We start from the raw sequence: 21,087 nt of genomic DNA, 5'->3' as shown, positions 1-21,087 counted from the left end.
ATTGAACTTCTTGGAATCTTTTATGTTGAACTTTGCATGTTTTGTATAAACTTCAAACATAAATGTATCATTCAGGTAACTTTTTTTTTTCATGCATTAAAAAAATCGTATGTGTGCATGTTTCAAACATTAAAATCTTTACAAAATATATTTAGGCCCTAGATTATATTTTCTATATGTTTTAAGAATGTATCTTTGAAATATTTGCTTTTTTCAATCTTAGAACCAGCACCATCCAAAAGACAAGGTAAAAAGTAACATTTTATCATTTATGCTTTAAGACAATTTATGTGATATATTTTATGTAATTTCAATTAATTCTTAAAAAGTAAATAAAAAAAAAAAATTAAATTAAGAAAATCTTTATTTAGGAGAACAATGTTTCTTGTACAATCTGTTATTTAGACTCCAAAGATGTCCAGAGCTTCTTAAAAAGTAATTTGTTTAACCAAAATTAAATTAAGAGAATCTTTATTTAGGAGAGCAATGTTTCTTGTACAATCTATTATTTAGACTCCAAAGAAGATGTCCAGATCTATCTAAGTACACATCCAAACTCTGGTAATGTGCTCGACACAGCCATGCTGTATGCCTATAGTAAAGATGGCTCAGTTTCCTCTCTGACCCTTGGAGCTGGTCGGGATGGATTTTTCAAACCAGGAGCAACAGATGAGTTTAAAGTAAGTGTCTTGTTAACAATGTGTGTTCCTTGTTATCTGTGTAACAAGACATAAAGTTAAATTTTTCAAGTTTGACTTAACAGCTTGTAGATTCATTACTAGTGTATTATTATGCTACTGCATTTGACTTTTTTTTTTTTTTTATCTTTGCAGCGAACAATTTTTCAGAAGTTAAATTCTATTTACAAAGTGAGGCTAGGATTGACAGAAGAAATACCCGGAAGTGATTGGCATGTTGAAAAGGTAATTTTGTTTTCTCATAATGTATAAGCTTGAAGAGCATATAAGTATTTCTTTCCCCTGATACAAAAGTCCTCAAGATTGTATCCCTTTATGAGCAGTATGAAGTATTTACCAAGGTGCCTTTTGTTGGATTTTTAAAAAATAAGCTCTTGAATTAAACAAAAAAAAATCACTAGAAAACAATTTTAGTTCTTTTTAGAGGAAGATGTGGCTCTCCACTCAGTTAAGGAAAGTGCTGCTGCTAAATAGGGAAACACTGTTGCAATAGATTTTATGCATAGATAATAAAAATACAAACTATTGCTTTCTAATACACCATAATTAGAAGTAACTGGAAATTCTGAATTTAACTCATAAAAACAGACTCTATTTGAAGTTGTGTCTTGATGTGTTTTTTTTGCAATTATATTCTCTAATCATCTATTTTTTTATTAAGATAAAAATAAAAAGTCCTAATTCTGGAGAAGAATTAGATTTTGATGTCAGTCGCTGGATATCAAGAAAAAAAGAAGATTGTGATGTTTGGAGGGAACTTCCAGCAGCACGGTTTGAGGAGCCTCCACTTCCAGGTTAAGCGAAAATATTTATAATAATATAAAAATTGAATTACATTTTTAAACAAATTTGTCATAAATTTGGGCAGGAATTCAAAATGTAAATATTTTGCTCATTTAATTTCTTATTAATTTCAGTCATAACTTATATTGTTGAAGTGCACACCTCAGACATCACTGGAGCTGATACAGAAGCATCTATCTTTATAACTCTTCTTGGTGAACGAGGTGATACTGGGAAAAGAAGATTGTTTGTCACTCAAACTGAAGGCAAAATGTTTTCCCAAGGCAAGGTCAGTGAATTCTGGGGTCCTTCATGGTCTCTCAAACATAAACATACCCAGTGGTTTTGTGAACTAGTAAGCAATGCTAGAATAATTTGGTTTCAAATATGTTGCTTAAAGAACATTTATTTTGTGTGTAGCTACCATCCACTTATTTTGTATGTATTGTCAGTAAAATCAGACGCATGAAGCGGAAAAATTGCAGGTCGCAACTAGGTTTGCATTTCATGTGAAAGACTGCACTTTTCCTCAGAATCTAAGACATTGCCATTTTTATCCATTTATTTTGTGTGCAGATATCATCACCTTGTTTTACTGTAGGCATCATCTTCTTGTTTTGTTGTAGGCATAGTTTTCTTTGTCAATTGACTATTACATCCATCTCCCTTTTCATTGCTAAAATTAAATGTTGACTTCTCCAGAGGAATTTTATAAGATAGTGACTTCTTCTTACTGATATAACTCTATCAATGGGACAGAAATGTATACAATATTCTTTTATAGTCTTAACACTTCTGTTTCTTAAGTTTTAGAAATTTCTCAAGTTAATGCACTATTTTCATTCTTCCTTATTCAGCCTATTTGCTTTGCATAGTCTATGTTGTCATTTGTGTCAGTATGCATGTCAATATGTTTTTTTTCTATCAGATTACCTTTTCAATATCAATTTATTTTTATTTTACACTAAATTATGATTGCAAAATAGTTCACACTATAACTATTTTATGCATTACATAAATTAAGAAATGTGTTGTAAGTCAGAGAGAAGAAGTTGGTTGTTGAACTTAATGGTTTATCAAACTTGAGAAAATTTCTAAAAAATAAAGATGGATTATTTGTTTGTCTGATTTTACCGACAAAAACTGTTAAATACAGAGTTGATTTTCTTCCATCCTTTTTATTGACATTAAGCAATCTAATTAACAGATTGACAGTTTTACTATTGAGGCAGTGACTTTGGGAACTCTTAAATCAGTTATCATTGGTCACACTGAGAAGCGGCCAGGTGCTGGTTGGCATTTGTCATATGTTGCTGTCAAAGAACCAGATTTCAATGATGAACAATTGGAGACATTTTTTCCTTGTGAAAAGTAAGCTGTTACATTACTTTTTGTGTAAAAAAAATTAAGTAAAATATTGAATTATTATAATGTATTTGTACTGAGAGGATTTCAACAAAGAAAATTAACAGCTATTGGTTAAAGTTGTAGTTTATGTTCTAGGTGGCTTGATACAGGTCAGGATGATGGACTTACTGAAAGACAACTATTTCCTGGCCAGCGTCCAAAAGCAATAATAAAATCAAGTGAGTATTTAAACATATTTATGCAGATAATGGTAATCTTTTCATTTGAAATCATTTTAAATACTTGGCATTATTACTTTACAAATATTTATGCAGAGATCTTCTTATCTTATCTTATCTTATCTTATATAATACAGACGTTACTTCAAAAAAGAAGATGATTACGTCCTAGCATCATGCATTTAGTCATGCATATTAACCAATGACTTAAATTCTGCCAAGTCACTGGTTTTCCTGGCTAGCTCAGGCAACCCATTCCATGCTCTAATAGCACTAGGGAAGAAGGAGTATTTGTACAAATTTGTCCTAGCATATGGGACGAGGAATGTGCCTTTATCTTTGTGTCTTTCAGAGTATTTTATTAAATTTTGTTTTTGTATTTGAAGATTATGGTTCAGTGTTTTATGTATTATTGCTACTTTACTTTTGAGCCTTCTGTCCTGAAAGCTTTCTAAATTTAGTGATTTTACTAAAGGTGTTACTCTAGTCAAATGTGAATATTCGTTTGTTATGAATCTCACTGCTCTATTTTGTGTCTGTTCTAGTTTCTTAATGTTTTCTTGAGTTGAGGGGTCCCAAACAGAGGATGCATATTCTATTATTGGCCTAACCAAGGTTAAATAACATTTTAGTTTTATGTTCTTATTTGATTTATAGAAATTTCTTTTAATAAATCCTAATGCTTTGTTTGATTTTTTTGTAGTTTCATCAATATGTGGATTCCATGACAGTTTTTCATTTATTATAACACCTAGGTATTTTGCGTTTTTAGTCTGTGTTACTGGTTTGCCATGAATAAGATAAGTGGAATTAATTTGTTTTAGTTTTTTTGTTACTCTTAACAACTGACATTTTTCTGGGTGGAAAGACATGCTCCAATTTGATTCCCATTTCTGTAATTCATCTAATTCTCTTTGTAAAATATCTGTGTCTTGTGTTGTTTTTATTGTTCTATATATTATGCAATTGTCTGCAAATAATCTGACTTTTGTTCCTGAAGTAATGCAATTTGGTAAATCATTTATGTAAATTAAAAATAGTAGTGGACCCAAGACTGTTCCTTGAGGTACACCTGAGTTTACTGTTATCGGTGTTGATTTAGAGCCATTTATTATTACAGTTTGTTCTCTCCCTATCAGAAAGTCTTTAATCCACTGATGCAGTGGACCATTAATGCCGAAATATTTTAATTTTTTTAAGCAAACTATGGTGGTGAACTTTGTCAAAAGCCTTAGAAAAATCTAGTAAGATAGCATCTATTTGTTCACTATTATCTAAACCTTTTGAAAAATCATCAATTAGTCCTATTAGTTGTGTTTCACATGATCTATATTTCCTAAAGCCATGTTGGTATGGTGTGAGGACATTATGTTTGTCTAAGTGGTTTATGATGTTGCTACATATTATGTGTTCTAGGATTTTACATGTGATGCTGGTAAGTGATACTGGTCTGTAGTTTCCTGGGTCAGATTTTTCTCCTTTTTTAAATGGGGGGGGGTGACATTAGCTTCTTTCCAGTCCTTTGGTACTCTGCCCTGGTTAAGTGAAGCCTGAAAGAGTATTTTGAACACTGGGGCTAGCTCATTACTTAGTTCTTTGAGTACTCTAGCTGGAATACCATCAGGTCCAGAAGCTTTATTTGGTTGGTTAATGTCTTTTTCTAATAAGAATGTTTGTTGAAAGTTTAATGCAGCTTGGTGTAGTTGTGTTAGGTTACATTTATTCCAGAGTAAGATTTTTCTTTTGGGTTTTGTATTGGCTACTGCTTTTATCTGACTGTGTATTTTTATGATCTCATGGTCTGATAGACCAGGGATAATATCATAATCAGATGAGGGGAGTCCTACGATTTGAAGTTGTTTTTTTAAATGCCAGTACTTTGCTTCATTGCTCTAAAAAAATTGTTCTGATGCTGCCTCTGTTGTCTCTGTTGTTTTTAATACTTTTGATAATTACCTTTAAAGATGGAGAATTCACTTTATGGGTCAAGACTGCCCAAGACTCACAACCATCCAATGGTGGTAAAGCAGTGCTGGTTATTTATGGTGACAGAGGTCGCAGTCCAGATATAGATCTCCATGCACCAAGCAGCACTGCCAAATTGTTTGAACCAGGAAAGGATGATGAATTTCAGGTGACCATAAGATTTTTTTTTTAACTTGTAAGAGTCAGTGAATTATTTTTTCTTTGGTGCTTTTCTCTGTGGATGTAGTGTATAGGTTCTTTGCAATATATATATTATATATATATATATATATATATATTAAACCATTAGTCTAGAATGTATAATTGAGAAGTACTTTGTGTAAGGATTATTATTGAATGTTACCCAATTTTAAATAATATATATTATATTGTGGTTGTGTATAGAGTCAGGAATTAAGTATTACAAAATTTAAGGCAAGCTTTTTGGTTTCTGAAATGTTCACTGCTGACCCAGAAGTTGTTTTGATATTATATAGACCAGTGATGTGAATCTGTACATTCACAAATTTATCTAATGATTCTTATTAACCATAATTTCAATACACCACAGTTTTTTTTAGTTCATCTTTGATTTAAATAAAATAAATTGAACATTCTCTTATTAGGTGTCTGCTGGTGATATTGGACAAGTGTATAAAATTAGGATAACGAGAGAAGATAAGCCAGACTGGAAGGCTTGGCATCTTAATGAGGTCTGTCTATAGTGTAGTACTTTGATTACTAGTGAGTATGTTCATAAATTGTTTATCATCGTAATTGTAATCTGTGTAGACTGATTGTAATATCTTAAGTGTGTATCAGTACATTAGTAGTATTATATTGTATGAAAATAAGAACAGTTGCTACACTATTACTTCACAGCCTCTATGATGTTTGAAACATTAATCTTTATACCTCCCAGCACAATTTATTAAGGTGTATAATACAATTAGTAAATTATTATTGATAATGTGGTATGCATAATGAAGTGTTACAAATTATGATTACAAGCCTAAGATCTTGAGTTGAAACCCTTATGAAGGATTATTTTGGAGAAGCTAGTACAGTCTTGATAGTTGCTGGTGATGTAAATGGCTACTATCACATTCTGCATGAATTGCTAGGTCTCAAAGGAAAAAATAACATTTTTTTTTACAGTCACAAATTGCTTAGTGCTAATACTATAACCTTCACATGGCTGGGTGAACTCAATCATTCATAAAAAATCATTCAAAAAAGATATCCCATTCTCCTTTGAGATTTTAATTAAACTAAATAATCTCAACTTAGCCATCACAACCTCTTAATTCACTCAAAATGTTTTATAATTAGATTCTTTTGAATAATTATTAGTTAGACCATCATAACTTCATAATGACTTGATGCTACATTGAAATAATTTTAATTGAAAGGGGACATTATTTTTCTCCAAAATTTAATACATGATACAATTTTACAACTCAAAAATATTTCAAAATGTTTGTCTTTTTTTCTTCTCCTTTTCTTACAAATTGTGTACAGACTCATTGATTATTTTGTAAAGTTATGTAAGAAATGTGATGTAGAGATTAAAATGAATGGTTTTATGTTTACTCTAAAAACAGATGACCATTACACTACATTGTATTAAATTTAATGTTTGAACCAACTTTGATCAAAGGTTAAACTTCTAAATAAGACAACAAAAGAAGTGAATGTGTTCATATTTGATTGCTGGCTGGCTAATGACACAGAGGATGGAGACTTTACTGCTGAAAGACCTGTTCTTATTGATGGACAAGAAAAATTTGCATGTAGGTTAATTAAAGGAAAGAAAATAATTTTTTTAATCCAACTGAAAATTAGGAAAAAGTGATTGTATCAACTTGTAACAATTTGGTAATGGCAGTGCAATGTTTTCTATGATTTTTTTTGTTTAGAAACAGCTTGCTTAAATTGTAGCTTGAAATGACAGATTTTTTCTTTATATAGTTGCTTCATTTCCCGGCAATCAGTTTAACCATAGAAATGTATTATCTAATAAAAAAGTGTACCTTTAAACTTATAAAATAAAAATGTGTTCATACTTAAGCTGCACAGACCTTCATAAAGTCTGTTTTAAATATAGTTTAATAAAATACCAGATAGAAAATTTATAGTAAGATTTAATTAAATGCAAATGATACAAAAGAAAAAGCAATTATAAAACAGAATTTTGTAAAAAGTAACTTTATTTTTAAATCATTTTTTTAAATTATTATCCTGTAAAGTGAAGAAATATGAAATTAAAGTGACCACTGGAGATCACTGGGCTGCTGACACTGATGCTAATGTATATGTTCTACTCTATGGATCCAATGGTGATTCAGGAAAACGTTTTCTGAAAAGATCAAAGACTAAAAAAAGAAAATTCCAACGAGGCACAGTAAGTAATTTTTTTTTTAACTACAATGACAAATAGCTTTTACCAATAGAGCACTGTGGTGTCCTGGCATCCATAACCTGTCTACTTTTTCACTCATGAGCAAGTGTTGCAGAGAAGATGCAGTGCTATTAAGTTAGAAAATTGCAGAAAATCTCTGGATGTTGTAGTAGTGTTTGATTACTTATTTAACACAGTGAAACACTAGTTGTTCCATATTTTTATTATTTGTATACCATAGAAACACTTAATCTCTAATTCAGTTTAGACTTTATCAGAAAATTTTACTTTTGTATAGCTGTCAAAAATTCTGTCATAAATAATATACATTTGATTTTTTTTTTTTTTTTTTTTTTTTTTTAGGATACCTCAGCTTTTTAGCTTTTGACTTCAGTTATCGAGTTGTTTACATCCTAGGAATCCTTGGGCTTTTACCTCTTTTCTTTGCCTCTTTTTTGGGCATTGCCTCTTTTTTGGGCTAATGGCCTCTTTATTGGGTTTTTTTTTTTTAATAACAAAAAGATGCATATTTTATTAGTAAGCATACAAATTAAATAGTTACATTTTAAAATACAGTGATGGCAAAACATAGCAATGCATATACATATGCATATACATTTGATCTTAAAACTTAAAATCTTAAATATGTTCCATTTCAGGATGATATATTCACTCTAAAAGCTGTTGACCTAAAAATTATTGATTCAGTTGTGGTTGGGCATGATGGGAAAGGTCAAGGGTCAGGTTGGTTTCTGAAGCATCTGATAGTTACAGATTTAAGTTCACCCAAGAAAGAGAAATATGTGCTTCCATGCGGCAGGTGGTTAGATGATGGAGAGGATGATGGGAATACAGAAAGATTACTTAGAACAATGGGTTAGTTCTTAGAAATTTTTATTAAATAGTTTAAATTATTTGCATTAACATGGGTAGGAAATTAATTGTGTTCATTTTTCTTTTTTTTACAAAGATATAACAACTCACTTTGTCTGTCTGTATTTTGCTTTTTTTAATTTATTAACTAGAAATAATGCATTTTTAGAGGCTTTATAGCAAAAAGCCTCTATTGCTTGTACTGTGAGCCAGTGTGAGATCTATTCATCTTGTTCACAAATAGATGCAACTTGTTCACAAATAGATGAAATCTATTTTGGATCTTTTGAAAGTCTAATCTTTACATATGGTATCCTCTCATTTTGTTATTAAAAAAAAAATGTTAATGAGTAGCTTATTAGTACTTTGCTTAAATGCAAGGTAGGCTTAAACAATTAAACACTGGAACTCGAGAGATAAAATAATAAACAATGTGCAAATCTAACAAAAATATCCTAATACATAGTAATAAAAATGTATTTATTGAAAGATCTAAGACCATTCAAATTGAAATCATTATTGAACAAACTGACTTTACTCATTTATAGTGCACCCTATATCATAGTAGATGACCCAGAAGTCTCTATAATATATTTTCATAATCTTAATATCACTACTCGAATGAAAGGGAAATGCTTTTAAAGGATTGACAGAAACTGTTGCACCAAAACAATGAGGACACTTTATTTTTTAATGGAATCTAATGAGTTTTAAATTTAATTGTTTTTAAGTTGTAGAAATTTCAACGTGAATCTGGCAGCAATATTTTTTCTATTACCTATTTCTTGGCAATTTTATATGTGATGTATTATATAGGACTGCCACTTTGTCATTTTATTATATTTGTAATTGTGTACTTTTAAGTTGTTTTTTTTTAAAACATTTTTTAGGACTACTTAATATTACAGAGCCTCAGTCAGTACCATTAGAATGTGGTAAGTGAATAGCTCTATAGTTAGATTAGTAAAGCAAGCAAGATTTAATTCAAAGAAATACTGTGTTTCTGTCTTCTGGAACATCATGAAAAAAATATTTTTGTTTCAATCTAGCAATTTAGTATAATTGATTTGCTATTTTTCATTGTCTTGTTAATAATTTTGTTTAGTCCATTAAATTTTTATAAAATCTTTTATTTAAATAGCTGAGATTATTTTTTATGCTTATAAAATAAGATTTTTTATGGCTTTTGATCCTATAACAATGACATTATTTGATAAAACCAATCACATGGGGAACTAGGTGGCAACAAGCATTTTTTTATATATAAAATTTTCCATTTTCCACATTTAACTAAATGAAACTATTCATTACTAATTTTGGATTATTGTAGTTATACATTTTATAAACAGGTCCAAACAGGCTTGTTTTCTCTATTTTTCATGACTTTTTTTTTCTTTCACCAAACTGATTTTGTCATCATAAAAATATACATGTTAATATAATACTTGAAAATTAACTAAATAACTTGATATTAACAGGAGGTAAATGGAGGATTAAAATCAGAACTTCAGATTTTCATGGTGCAGACTGCAATGCTCTTGTTATTCTCAAAGTCTATGGAACCAAAGATAACTCTGAACCATTGCCCTTGCATGGTGGCTTAAATCTGTTTAGTCAGGGGAAAGAATCAGAGTTTGATGTCACTCTTGGTAAAATAGGGGAAATCACTAAAATTAGACTACAGCCAGAAAATGACAAATCTGATCCATCCTGGCATGTTGACTGGGTATGTTGGAAAAAAATATATGTTTTAATGTTATGAATGAATTTTTAAGATAAGAATCCTTTCTAAAATCCTATCCATTAAAATCTATGTCTGATGCTACTTTAGAATTCAAATTAATAATAATGTTGCAATGTGTTGTATATATATTCCACTTCTAATTTCTAGATATTAATAAAACATATTGAAACTGGGTACCATTGTTTATTCATCATTGATCGTTGGCTGGCTCTAGATAAAGAAGATTGTCAAATTTTCAGAGAGTGCGCCATTGAAAGTCCAGGCTGGATGCCTGCACCATGTAAGTCTTATATAAAAAAAAAAATAATTTAACCTAGAAAATAATGCAGAACAGCTCATTTTGACAATCTGATGGGACTTCATTATGTTTTATGTGGGTGTGTCTTATGCTATCTTCAAAAGAGAAGATATATGCTATGCCTTTGTAGCGAGAAAATCATATATCTTTATGTACAATTTTTTAAAAAAGTAATGTATTTCTGCTTTCTTTTTCAGTGTTAAGGTACATTATCCTCATTCAGACTGGCAGACATCCAAACTCTGGGGCTCATGGTGGCTTGTGCTCCATTAATTTGATTGGCTCACAGGGAGACACTGGCCAGCAGATTCTGTCCCGCTCACTGAACACATCAACTGACCAAATGAAAGACAGCATCCTAGATGTGTACGTGATGGAAGCTGTCTGTGTGGGCCAGCTCAGGAATGTGAGACTGGGATTTGATGGAAGGGGATTAGGTATAGGATTATTACATGTTTATTTATTTGTCATTATATTTAAACTTCATCTTTATCCTGTCAGTATTAAACACATTAATCCTTAACAAGATGGTTGCTGTGCCTTTTTGAGCTAGTGTTATGCCATCAAAAGTTCTTAGAATACTGTCACAGAAGAGAGAGAGAGCTTGTCATAATGGGCATGTTTGAAGAGGAGGGCTGACTAGGTTATTAGGACACATTGTGTATATGTAAGAAAAAAATGTTTTTTTTTATAGATTGAATCATCTCAAAGACCTTGGAAAGATATTAATGTAAACAAACACAGATTTAATAATATTTAGAGAAAGATAGAAGGTCAATATAAGAAAATTAAGAAGCTAGAAGAAAAGACTAACAATGATGTAAACAATCCAGAAAATTATTTCTACTGTACTATATAAGGGATTATGAGCTAGCTATCTGGGTCATTGTTCAATGTTCAGTATTCTATGATGGATAGTTATCGATTGTCAGTATCTTCACTGTACTTTACATTTTTACATTTTATATGTCAGTCAAGTTATAATTTTATTTGTACAGGTGATTTATGATAATAATGATTGCTGGATTGTTTGTTTGTTAGTTTGTTGAGTTTGAAAGCCTTAAACCCTAGGATATATTCAACACTTTGTTTCTTGTTTAAATAAAAACATGAACTTGCTTATCATCTAATTTGGGAAGACCAAACTTCTCTTCAAAAAAAGTTATGACATATACCTATAGTAAAATCTTGCAGGAAATTAAGTCTTTTAAATAGGTTTTAGAAAAAGATGAAGGAACTCCTCAAAACTGTGAAGAGACAATAGCTGAGCTGGTTTGGTCATATTGTAAGACATGACTCACTGTCTAAAGTCATCATACAAGGTACAGTGGAGGGAGCATGAAGAAAGGGTCATCCAAAGAAAAGCTGGTTGGATAATGTAAAAGAATGGACTGGCCTTTCTCTTGATATCCTACTTAGAACAGCTGTGGACCAGGAAAAATGGAGGGAACTGTCACAGGACCCCTACAAGAAAAGTCAAGGGACAGATGATGATGAAATAGGTTTTAGACTATCACAATAAATGGTTATTAAAACACTTTTGTAATCAATATTTTCTTTCAAAATATTGTTGTTGAGAGGAGTATATTCTGTACATATAATGTAAACATTTGTTTCATATTTTTTCTTTTAACTTTTACATAGCCAAAAAATGGTTCATAGAGAGTGTGAGGGTTATGGAGAGTTTATCAGCTCTGACGTCTTCTGTCTTCACTGCTAATTGCTGGCTGGATGCTGAAAAAAATACTTCAGTTGTTTTAACCTGTACAGGTAATAGAATATCTACATATAGGTTATGCTCAAAACTGAGATTAAAGAATACTTATTTTTAAAAAAAGCAATAACAAACATTTCAACTATTGAGAAATTATTTGTAAATTGGAAGTTAAAAACAAGATGTAAAGCATAGCAGCAAGAAAGAAAATTTGCTAAGTGCTTAACTTAAAAAATAAAAATTTCAATATTATGCTCTTGATGGTTATGTAGCCCTATTATAAATAGGAATTAAATACATTGAAGTTAATTTATATTGATAGGGACACAATACATTTAATGGTGGAAGTCTGATATGTCCTTTAATATGGTAATTTAAACTGTTTTGTTTATTGCCACAGATACAAGCATGGCTGCTTTTTTGCCGAGTGGTATTGATAATACTTTGTTGGGGCATTCTATACCAGAGAGTAAAGGTATCTTAATATTGAACAATTGTTTTGAAATTAAGATGAAAATGTCATTCATGTTAGTTATTTTATAATCATTTATGAATTGAATAATGTACTTCCACTTATTTGAACTTTGCTGAATCAATTATGCCTGCAATTGCTTCAAATATTCTAAGTTCAGTACCCTAATAACATCTAGTTTCCTATCCAGTTCAAAATTTATGAAAATTCTTCCATTATTTTTATTGTTACAGGAGAGCGGAGACAATAAAAAAGAAATAATACAGTTTTTGGTTTAGCTGTAGTTGTTAGATGATTATTTATTATTTTCAAGACTCTATAGATACTCCCCTTAGCTCTCAGTATTTATATTTACAATTTTCTTCAATTCTCAGTCAATTCTGATTAGGAAGCAACAAAATAAACTTGTTTACATTAGAATTGTTTTTTTATTTAAAGTTCCATCTTTAAGTATTAGACAACAGGCTCATTAACACTTGGAATTGGTTCACAGTTATCAAGTTCTAATTCTCAACAGGGCTAGTAAGTCTGAAAGTTGGTGTTTCTACTATTTCAGGCTTGTGGGATTTGTGGATATGGACAGGGAATCAAGATGGTGCAGGAACAATGAATGTCATATCTCTGGTTCTGTATGGAACAACAGGACCATCAACTCCAATAATACTGAACAAAAACAAAGAACTGTATGCTGGCTCCTTAGTTCATATGAAGGTGACAACATTAAAATAACAATTAGTCAATGAGTTTTTATTTACTAAATTTGTTTTAATCTTTTATAGCTAAAGTAACAAAACAAATGTGAGTAGCTGATTTGTTTTCATAATCTTTAGATTGAAACAATGAATATTGGTGACCTGTTCAAAATAAGACTTGCATTTGCTACTAAACAAAACCAGTCATCCTGGTTTCTGGAAAGGGTATGTTATTTAATACATAATGTACAGTGTTGATTAAATTATAATAATACTAAATTATACTTGTTTTACCCGAAGTACACTGAATCTTATGCATTATTTATTTTCTTTCTCATCATTGCCTTAAAAAATTTACTCCTCAAAAATTTATTTAGAGCCAGGAAGTTGTTTTGAATTTTAAAAATTTAGTTCAGAGTATGGATCAGCTAACGATATATATATATATCAGCTAACATATTTTTGTACTTTCTCTAAGTCCAAATATAACATGTATCTAGCATGGTAAATAACACATAGAATATTTTTGTTAACTATTTAGTTTATTATGCATTCATTAGGGGGGAATGGTGATTGAGTGGTAAATTGATTAGTTTCTGAACCAGAGGTCCTGGTTGTGAATCTCTATGAAGACTGGGATTATTAATTCCAGAATTTTTAGGAGGTCCCTGAATTCACCCAACTCAAATGGGTACCTAACTTAAGTTGGGCAAAGTAAAAGTGAGTGGTTATTGTGCTGGCCACTTGACGCCCTTGTTAACCAATAGGCCATAGAAACAGATGACCTTTACATCATCTGTCCTATAGATTGCTAGGTCTGAAAGGGGCACTTTACTTTTACTTTTTATGCATTCATTAGATTAGAAAATATTCCCTTATTTATATAAGCATTTTTAGTCCTCAATTTTCTTACATAATAGATTGTGTTTCTTTTGTCTTTAGATCTTATTAAAAATAAAACATTTTTCATTTAGATAAAATTAAAAGATTCAGATACTAAACAAGAATTCAACTTTGAACACAATAACTGGGTCCAGGTGTCAGAAGAAAATCAAAATGGTACAGTGGAGTTAGCTGCTGTTAGACCTGACCTTAATCCTTTGTTGCGTAAGTAGATTAACATTTTGTGGATAGTACTAGACTGTTAAGCAAAACGTCTTATGCTTGACTTGTATCCTAGTAAATTTATATTATTGTATCAAGGAATTTAAATCTTCAGCTGTTAATTTTAAATTTTGGGGATGGGGGACTAACATCAGCTAAGAAATGTAAAAATGGTTGGTTAATGTGTAGGCTAACTAGAATACTGTTACATATTCTATACTTCAACTGTTGATGACCTATAATGATGTTACTTTTTAGATGGCTTATTGATTTAATCATGAAATTGTTTTAACTATTAGGGTCCCTGACAGACAATAGTGTGATTGGTTATTGTTCTTGTCATAATCTATTGAACAGTTTAACCAGGAAATTAGTTTCTAATTCTTATAATAATAATTTAATTTAATTTATAGAGTGCTGTTAACAAACAAAATGCCGGCTAAAGGCGCTGTGATAATATTTTTATTATAACTTGTTTTGATTTGTCAGTTTTCTGCCAATGCTACAGTTTAAAAATTACAAAATAAATAAATAAAAAGATTTCAAATGATTAAACTCTGATTTTACATTGATCACCTTCCCAGCTGTTAGTTACAAAATCAGTGTTACCACTGGTGATTTGCCTTGTGCTGAGACCGATGCTGAAATAAGCCTGATGTTGATTGGCCAGTGGGGGGATTCTGGACAGCAACTTCTGACTAAATCTCTCAGTAATAAAGTCTTGTTTAGAAGAGGACAGGTATTTTTTTTCAATTACTTGTGGATTTTTAAACATTCTTTTAACATTGCTTGAGACAACTATAAAATAAAGTTCTTAAATATTCATTAAATGCATGTCAACATATAGCTGAAAAATTTACCAAGCTATAAAAGATTTAGGATAGTGACAGAACCAATAAAAACATTTGACTAGCAGTAAATAGACTATTCTACAATTAGTGCTGTGGTCAGAATCTTTATAGAAAGATGGGTGTGACACTTTTTTCTAGCAAAAAGCTAAAAGAAATTTAGGCTAACAGTGAAACCATATTTAATGGTTTCTATTCTAATACATGTTTATGATAATTTCTAATTATTGATTCTCAGAACATTTTTTTTTTCGACATGCAATTTTCTGTTTCCAAAAATTTTAAGTATAGGCACTCTTGAGCAGGAGGTGAAATAATGAAACAGCAGAAATTGTGAAAATATTTTCCTCAGCAGTGCTCCCACCTTTTTTTTTAAATACTGAATGTTGCTGTTTGAATATTTGAACAGAAATTTTAATTGTAGACAATATACAAAAAGATAAATCAAAATATATAAAAATCTTATTACTGGCAGCAAACAAAAAAGTTAAAATTGTTTTTCCTCATGTCAATCTAGACAGATGTGTTTGTGAGAAATCTTTTAGATGTTGGAAAGATAAATAAAATATTTGTAGGCCATGGTGAGCATGGGCGTGGCCATGGGTGGCATTGTCAACAAATATCTGTTCTGGCAACTGGACAGAATGGGGAGATGACAGAAACCATATTTGCATGTAACAGGTTAGTTTCAACAAAAGTTTCAAATCTACAAATATCTACCATTGTGGTTTTAGTAAAGCTATTTTGGTATAATCAAGCTAATTTCTTTTTTTTTTCTTAATTTGTTTTTTATTTTGTTTTCTTAAAATATTTTCTAGATGGCTAGACACTGGAGTTGATGATCGACAAACATCAAGAGAGTTTGTAGCTTTAGGAAATGTTGAGCTAAAAGATGTCATTGGCCCATCTGCAAGATTTGCTTCACGTAATTCAACATAATTGTAATGCTTATTATACTGATATTGACACTAAATGTTTTTGTATAGGATGAATTAAAATATTTACTGTATGAAATACATACTATTTACACAGATGGCGTTTGGACATGTCATGTAAAAATAGCATCCATTGAAAAATTAGATGTCAGTAAATCTTCATTTCAAGCTGTAAGCCAGATTTTTCTAACTGTCTGTGGAACAAATGGAGTAACTGGACCACTAGAACTTGGGGAAGGAAAAATGCAATTTTCTTTTGGTCAGATATTTACTTTAAAGGTGCCTTAAAATTTTATTTATTTCCAGCTTTTTTGTCTCATTTTGCTTAAAATTTTGTTTATATTTGTTTAGCTTTTAGTGACAAAATTATTGTTATAACTCTGCTTACACTTATGGTGCACAATAGCACACCATTCAACACAAGTGATAGATGACATGTTGGTAGAAGGAAGAAGCACTGTTTAGGTAGGCCTGAAATAATAAGCAAGAAGTAGGAGTCTTAGCTGTACAAAACTAAGAGCCCTCCTTCGTGATACCAGTGAACTAGATTATGGACCTGGAGCAACGTTGGAAAGTGTGTCAGTGGTTTGTATTAAGATTTGGGTAGGAAAGGGCTGGTGGAACTAAATACAAAACACTTTGTGTATTGATAGCTGAAGTCCATGTCTGTGTGTTTTGTGACTGTGAATAAACACATGATATTCCTTTCATTGAGTGCTTGCCATACATTTATTACTATATTAATAAAAATAATAATATTGTTGACATTATTTAGGGCCTGAAATTTAGAGATATTGGAGAGATTGTAAAATTGCGAGTAACTTATGGCCGTGAAAACAGCAGAAGTTCTGCATGGGTGATAGAAGAGGTATGTCATTCACATTCAAAGCTTTGATATATTATTTTAACACTCAATTCACAACATAATGTTTTAAAGAAATTCTTGTTCATTTTCTTGTTTGTCATTATTCATATGTCTACAGATTGTGTTAGAAGATGAGACTAACAGAGAGAAACTCAGGTTTGACTTCTCTGAGTGTGTGGGTGAATTAAATGGAGATTTAATAAAAGAAAGACCAGTTGTTCGACCAGGGTCAAAAGTGCCTCCAGGTAATTTTTTCTTTAAGCTTAATTATGTAACTTTAGACAGGTAAATGTTATGAGCATTTTCTTATCAGCAAAATATACAAAAAATCACTTAATGCAAAGCTGTTTCAAAGAGTTGGCAGTCTTATGTAAACTACTATTTGCCCCTATTTAAAATACAAATGAAAGTTGAAGCGCTTTTTTTAGAAAAAGAAATTTAGCTATTAAATGCATCATTTTTATGGACTCAAATCGGTAATTAGCCAAGTTGCCAGCATACTGAACTCACTGCTCTGTCACAATTCGAATAGCTTCCTAACCAGGGTAGATCTCATTCTTGAAGGAACTATTTGGAGTAAATCTAACTTTTAATAATAATAATAATAGCTTTTATATAGCGCAACTGTCATGCTTATAGCATGCTCAGAGCACCCTGGTCCAATTCAATTGATTTGTGGACCAGTGGGGGGAGGGGGTATCTGGGAGAAGGTTTTCAGTGCTGCCTTTAGGCACTCTGTAAACACAATTCTGCTCGAGTCGGGTGTCGAACCTCGAGACCCCTTCATAGTTAGCCAAGCCAAGTTCAAGCGTATTTAGCCTCTCGACCGCACTTCTCACAATACTTTTACTTTTTTCAAAATATGATAGAAATGTAACTTTATTTTGTTTCAGTTGTACAGTATGTTGTCAAGATAATGACAGAAGATATTCCAGGTGCTGGTACTTCAGCCAATGTACACATCAATCTTATTGGTAGTAAAGGAGACAGTGGCCGTCATCTTTTGAGTTCACCAACCAATCCATTTAGGTCAGGTCAGGTCAGTATATAAATATATAAAACTTTTTTTTATTCTTTATTTACAAATATCCTTTTTTATTAAGACTTAATGGCATTTAGGCCTTAAACTATATTTGTCGACATTTTTGTTTTCAGCTACAAGAATTTATAGTTGAAGCAGTTGACCTTGGAGAGGTCAATAAATTAGCATTGACTAAAGGTCCAGGTGACCCTTGGATATTAAATCATATTGTGGTCAAGTCAGGAATGTTTGGTCCAGTGGAAAACATTTTCTTGTGTAAAAAGTGAGAAAAAAAACTAATACTCTTTTTTTTTTTACTTGGATTATTGGAAGGTTTTTTTTTATTATTTTAAATAGAATTTGTAAGAAAGTATAGTAAGTTTTAAATTGCATCTATTTAGCTAACTTTTGATGTCCCATTCATATGTGTACTTTCTTTCAGCACCATAGGTACATCTAGCAAAAGAGATCAAGAGGTGGATATTACTCTGCCTGTAACATTTAGCAGACCAACAGATGTTGCTGTTCCCACAAGCAGCTTCCCAGACTTCCCTGTCACTCGTAAGTTGCCTTAGTTTTATGAGAACTATAATGTTTTTAGTGATTTGTGTATGTATTATTTGTAGATTAATTTTAAAAAGTAAGAGATTTTTGAAAGCTTAATGTACTCTTTTACTTTGATCAAACTTTATTAAGGCATTTTTTTTTTCTTTTTTTTTTTTCCTTTTTTGAAAACTTTAAAGAAAATATTTTAGACAGATTTAAATCCCAATAGTGTATAAATTACATTCTTATCTTATATCTGTATACTAGCATCTACATAACATTGAAAGAAATATAAATATAAAATTTAGATGTTTAAAAAAGAATTACTAATTATAATTAGAAATAACCAGACATTTGAAAAAGCTAATTCAAAAATGTCCTTTTTCAGACAGACATAAATTGTGTTCCATCATTAAAGTACGGTAACTGTTAAAATATTGTGTACACTAAACTGTCAACTTACATTTTGATGGGAAAAAAAAGAGATTGGTTTAGGCATAAAGCTTTTTTCAAACTATTTTTAATTTGGTGGTTTGTGATTGTAAAAAAAAAAATTCTAGATTGACAAATTGATTATTTCATGTTCATATTACATAAACATCTTTGTTTTTGTTTCGCAGGTGGGCAATGGACTATAGAGACAACAACTGGCCCATCTGGCATCACTGAGAATGGCCAGGATATTATGGTAGTGTTCTGTGGGAATAAAAAAGAGAGCTCTCCTGTGGATTTAAAAGCCAAAAGACAATCTTCTTTTCAACCAGGGATGAAAGACAAGATTAAGGTATTTAGATTGTATTGTTTTTGTTTTGTTTTTGTTTAATTAAATTTGAATTATATTTTTGAATTACAAATAATAAAAAATGTATATAACTATTGTTATTTAAATCAACAGCTGACTTTGGCTGAAGATGTAGGGGAAATAATCAAGATTCGACTGGGATTCAAAGACATGTCTGGTCACAAATCATGGCATTTGCAACAGGTTAGTATTGTATTTTAGTCATTTACATTTCTCAGGTTTGAAAATTCCCATTTGTTTGTAATATCAAAAACTTTAATAAAATACTTTATAATTTAAGTTCAACTTGTAATTCTTAGGATGAGAAATATAATTTATTTAAAAAAACTGGATTTCAAGAGTAAAAACTATATCTTATTTTAGAAATTACTGACTTTTCTTCCTAAAGGAAGGTTACTATGTACTATATGTATTCAAGTGTAAAATGTGTCCAAAAGTTGGTTTGTAACTTTTTTTATTTCTGTCCAGATCAAATTTGAAGATAAAGATACCAGAGATACCTTTTGGTTTGCTTTCAATGATTTTGTTAAGGTGGATGATGTTTCAGATGGCTGGAGAGAGTTCCCAGCAATTTGGCCTGGAGTTTATATATTACCAAGTATTTCATTCATTACAATTCTTGGTTGTAGTTTTGTTTGTTTATTTGTAGCCTTTCCACCTCAGCTTAAAATTACACAGTTTTTTTGCACCAATGACATTTAAAATGTTTAATATGTTCAATTTTTACTTTTTGAATTTATTGGTTATATTTTTTAAAGTGAAAAATATTTCTTGCTGTTTTTTGTGTGTGTGTTAGTGTGTGTACATTGAGGTGGTAGGCAATGTAAAATTTTCTTACTATAACTTCTAAGTTCATTTCCTATTCAGACATTTTTTATTTGTTAATAGATTCAAACAAGTTTACTCTGCTCTGATTGGTTAATGAGAAGTGGAGAACAAGTTGTTAATCGCTATTCTGATACTTATCAAGTGTCAGCCACAGAAATGATTGAATTTCACTTTATGTTCCTTTAGAGAATCATACTTTCACATTGCTACTTCAAAACTAAAATAAAATCTTAAAAATCCTCATGCGTAAAAGTAATGAGCTGTTGTTTTTTTACTTCAGTCATAAAGTACACCATAACAGTGACTACAGGAGATGAAGCAGAAGCTGGATGTAATGAGTTAATTCTAGTCAAACTTAATGGTCAGATGGGAAGCACTGGCTACAGAATCTTGAAAGATACTGAACAGAAACATTTTCAGCAAGGGCAGGTAATTAACATTATCTTCCGTAATGTTCCAACTTGAAAAGAATGCTCTTCTTATAACAAACTTATTTAAACAAATGATTTTTTAAAGTTATTGATTTACAGATTGTTATATACTTATGAATTTATATTGAATGTATAGCAAAAAGAAAGAATGTATGTTTTTATTGAAATAGAACTAAAATCAATGGTTATACTTGATCTATCAGTGACTTTTTATTGGTGAAAGTATTTATCTTTCCAAAGAGAGACATAGTAGATCGTATTATTAGCTGAGTTGATAGTATGCTGTGTTTGATAACCAAGAGAGTCCAGCTTTGATTTAGTTTTGGCTTTACTTCCCCTGTCTTTGTCATGTTTGAGTGTTGCCACCAGACAGTACATGTTTTTTTTTATTCTTCAAATAAACAGCCAGCCTGTAACTAACAAACTCCATTTATAAGCCTTAAATGACTGTTTGTTAGTTATGCTTGGCTATGCAACTAAA

At 30.8% G+C, this 21,087-nt stretch overlaps 1 protein-coding gene across 5 annotated transcripts in view; it reads left to right on the top strand.

Moving 5' to 3' along the window:
* Nucleotides 1-21,087, top strand: part of LOC106064372 (lipoxygenase homology domain-containing protein 1-like) — a 50,810-nt gene that overhangs the window by 17,977 nt on the left and 11,746 nt on the right. For all 5 annotated transcript variants that reach the window (XM_056029829.1, XM_056029832.1, XM_056029828.1 and 2 more), the window contains 34 exons: nucleotides 224-247; nucleotides 514-680; nucleotides 834-923; nucleotides 1,360-1,492; nucleotides 1,616-1,770; nucleotides 2,689-2,852; nucleotides 2,985-3,067; nucleotides 5,032-5,201; nucleotides 5,659-5,745; nucleotides 6,693-6,825; nucleotides 7,282-7,436; nucleotides 8,093-8,309; nucleotides 9,197-9,241; nucleotides 9,785-10,032; nucleotides 10,198-10,330; nucleotides 10,546-10,785; nucleotides 11,993-12,118; nucleotides 12,463-12,537; nucleotides 13,091-13,245; nucleotides 13,365-13,451; nucleotides 14,201-14,333; nucleotides 14,915-15,069; nucleotides 15,696-15,859; nucleotides 15,997-16,103; nucleotides 16,211-16,392; nucleotides 16,889-16,981; nucleotides 17,097-17,223; nucleotides 17,872-18,017; nucleotides 18,134-18,282; nucleotides 18,442-18,560; nucleotides 19,166-19,329; nucleotides 19,441-19,530; nucleotides 19,816-19,945; nucleotides 20,456-20,604. In XM_056029829.1, coding sequence (XP_055885804.1) covers nucleotides 224-247; nucleotides 514-680; nucleotides 834-923; nucleotides 1,360-1,492; nucleotides 1,616-1,770; nucleotides 2,689-2,852; nucleotides 2,985-3,067; nucleotides 5,032-5,201; nucleotides 5,659-5,745; nucleotides 6,693-6,825; nucleotides 7,282-7,436; nucleotides 8,093-8,309; nucleotides 9,197-9,241; nucleotides 9,785-10,032; nucleotides 10,198-10,330; nucleotides 10,546-10,785; nucleotides 11,993-12,118; nucleotides 12,463-12,537; nucleotides 13,091-13,245; nucleotides 13,365-13,451; nucleotides 14,201-14,333; nucleotides 14,915-15,069; nucleotides 15,696-15,859; nucleotides 15,997-16,103; nucleotides 16,211-16,392; nucleotides 16,889-16,981; nucleotides 17,097-17,223; nucleotides 17,872-18,017; nucleotides 18,134-18,282; nucleotides 18,442-18,560; nucleotides 19,166-19,329; nucleotides 19,441-19,530; nucleotides 19,816-19,945; nucleotides 20,456-20,604 — 4,595 coding nt within the window. The remainder of the gene's footprint in view (nucleotides 1-223; nucleotides 248-513; nucleotides 681-833; nucleotides 924-1,359; nucleotides 1,493-1,615; nucleotides 1,771-2,688; nucleotides 2,853-2,984; nucleotides 3,068-5,031; nucleotides 5,202-5,658; nucleotides 5,746-6,692; nucleotides 6,826-7,281; nucleotides 7,437-8,092; nucleotides 8,310-9,196; nucleotides 9,242-9,784; nucleotides 10,033-10,197; nucleotides 10,331-10,545; nucleotides 10,786-11,992; nucleotides 12,119-12,462; nucleotides 12,538-13,090; nucleotides 13,246-13,364; nucleotides 13,452-14,200; nucleotides 14,334-14,914; nucleotides 15,070-15,695; nucleotides 15,860-15,996; nucleotides 16,104-16,210; nucleotides 16,393-16,888; nucleotides 16,982-17,096; nucleotides 17,224-17,871; nucleotides 18,018-18,133; nucleotides 18,283-18,441; nucleotides 18,561-19,165; nucleotides 19,330-19,440; nucleotides 19,531-19,815; nucleotides 19,946-20,455; nucleotides 20,605-21,087) is intronic.

The sequence above is a fragment of the Biomphalaria glabrata genome, chromosome 5, assembly GCF_947242115.1.
Source record: "Biomphalaria glabrata chromosome 5, xgBioGlab47.1, whole genome shotgun sequence".
NCBI lineage: Eukaryota > Metazoa > Mollusca > Gastropoda > Planorbidae > Biomphalaria > Biomphalaria glabrata.
Note: the sequence above shows the minus strand (reverse complement) of the source record. Positions and strands in the feature narration are given on the sequence as shown.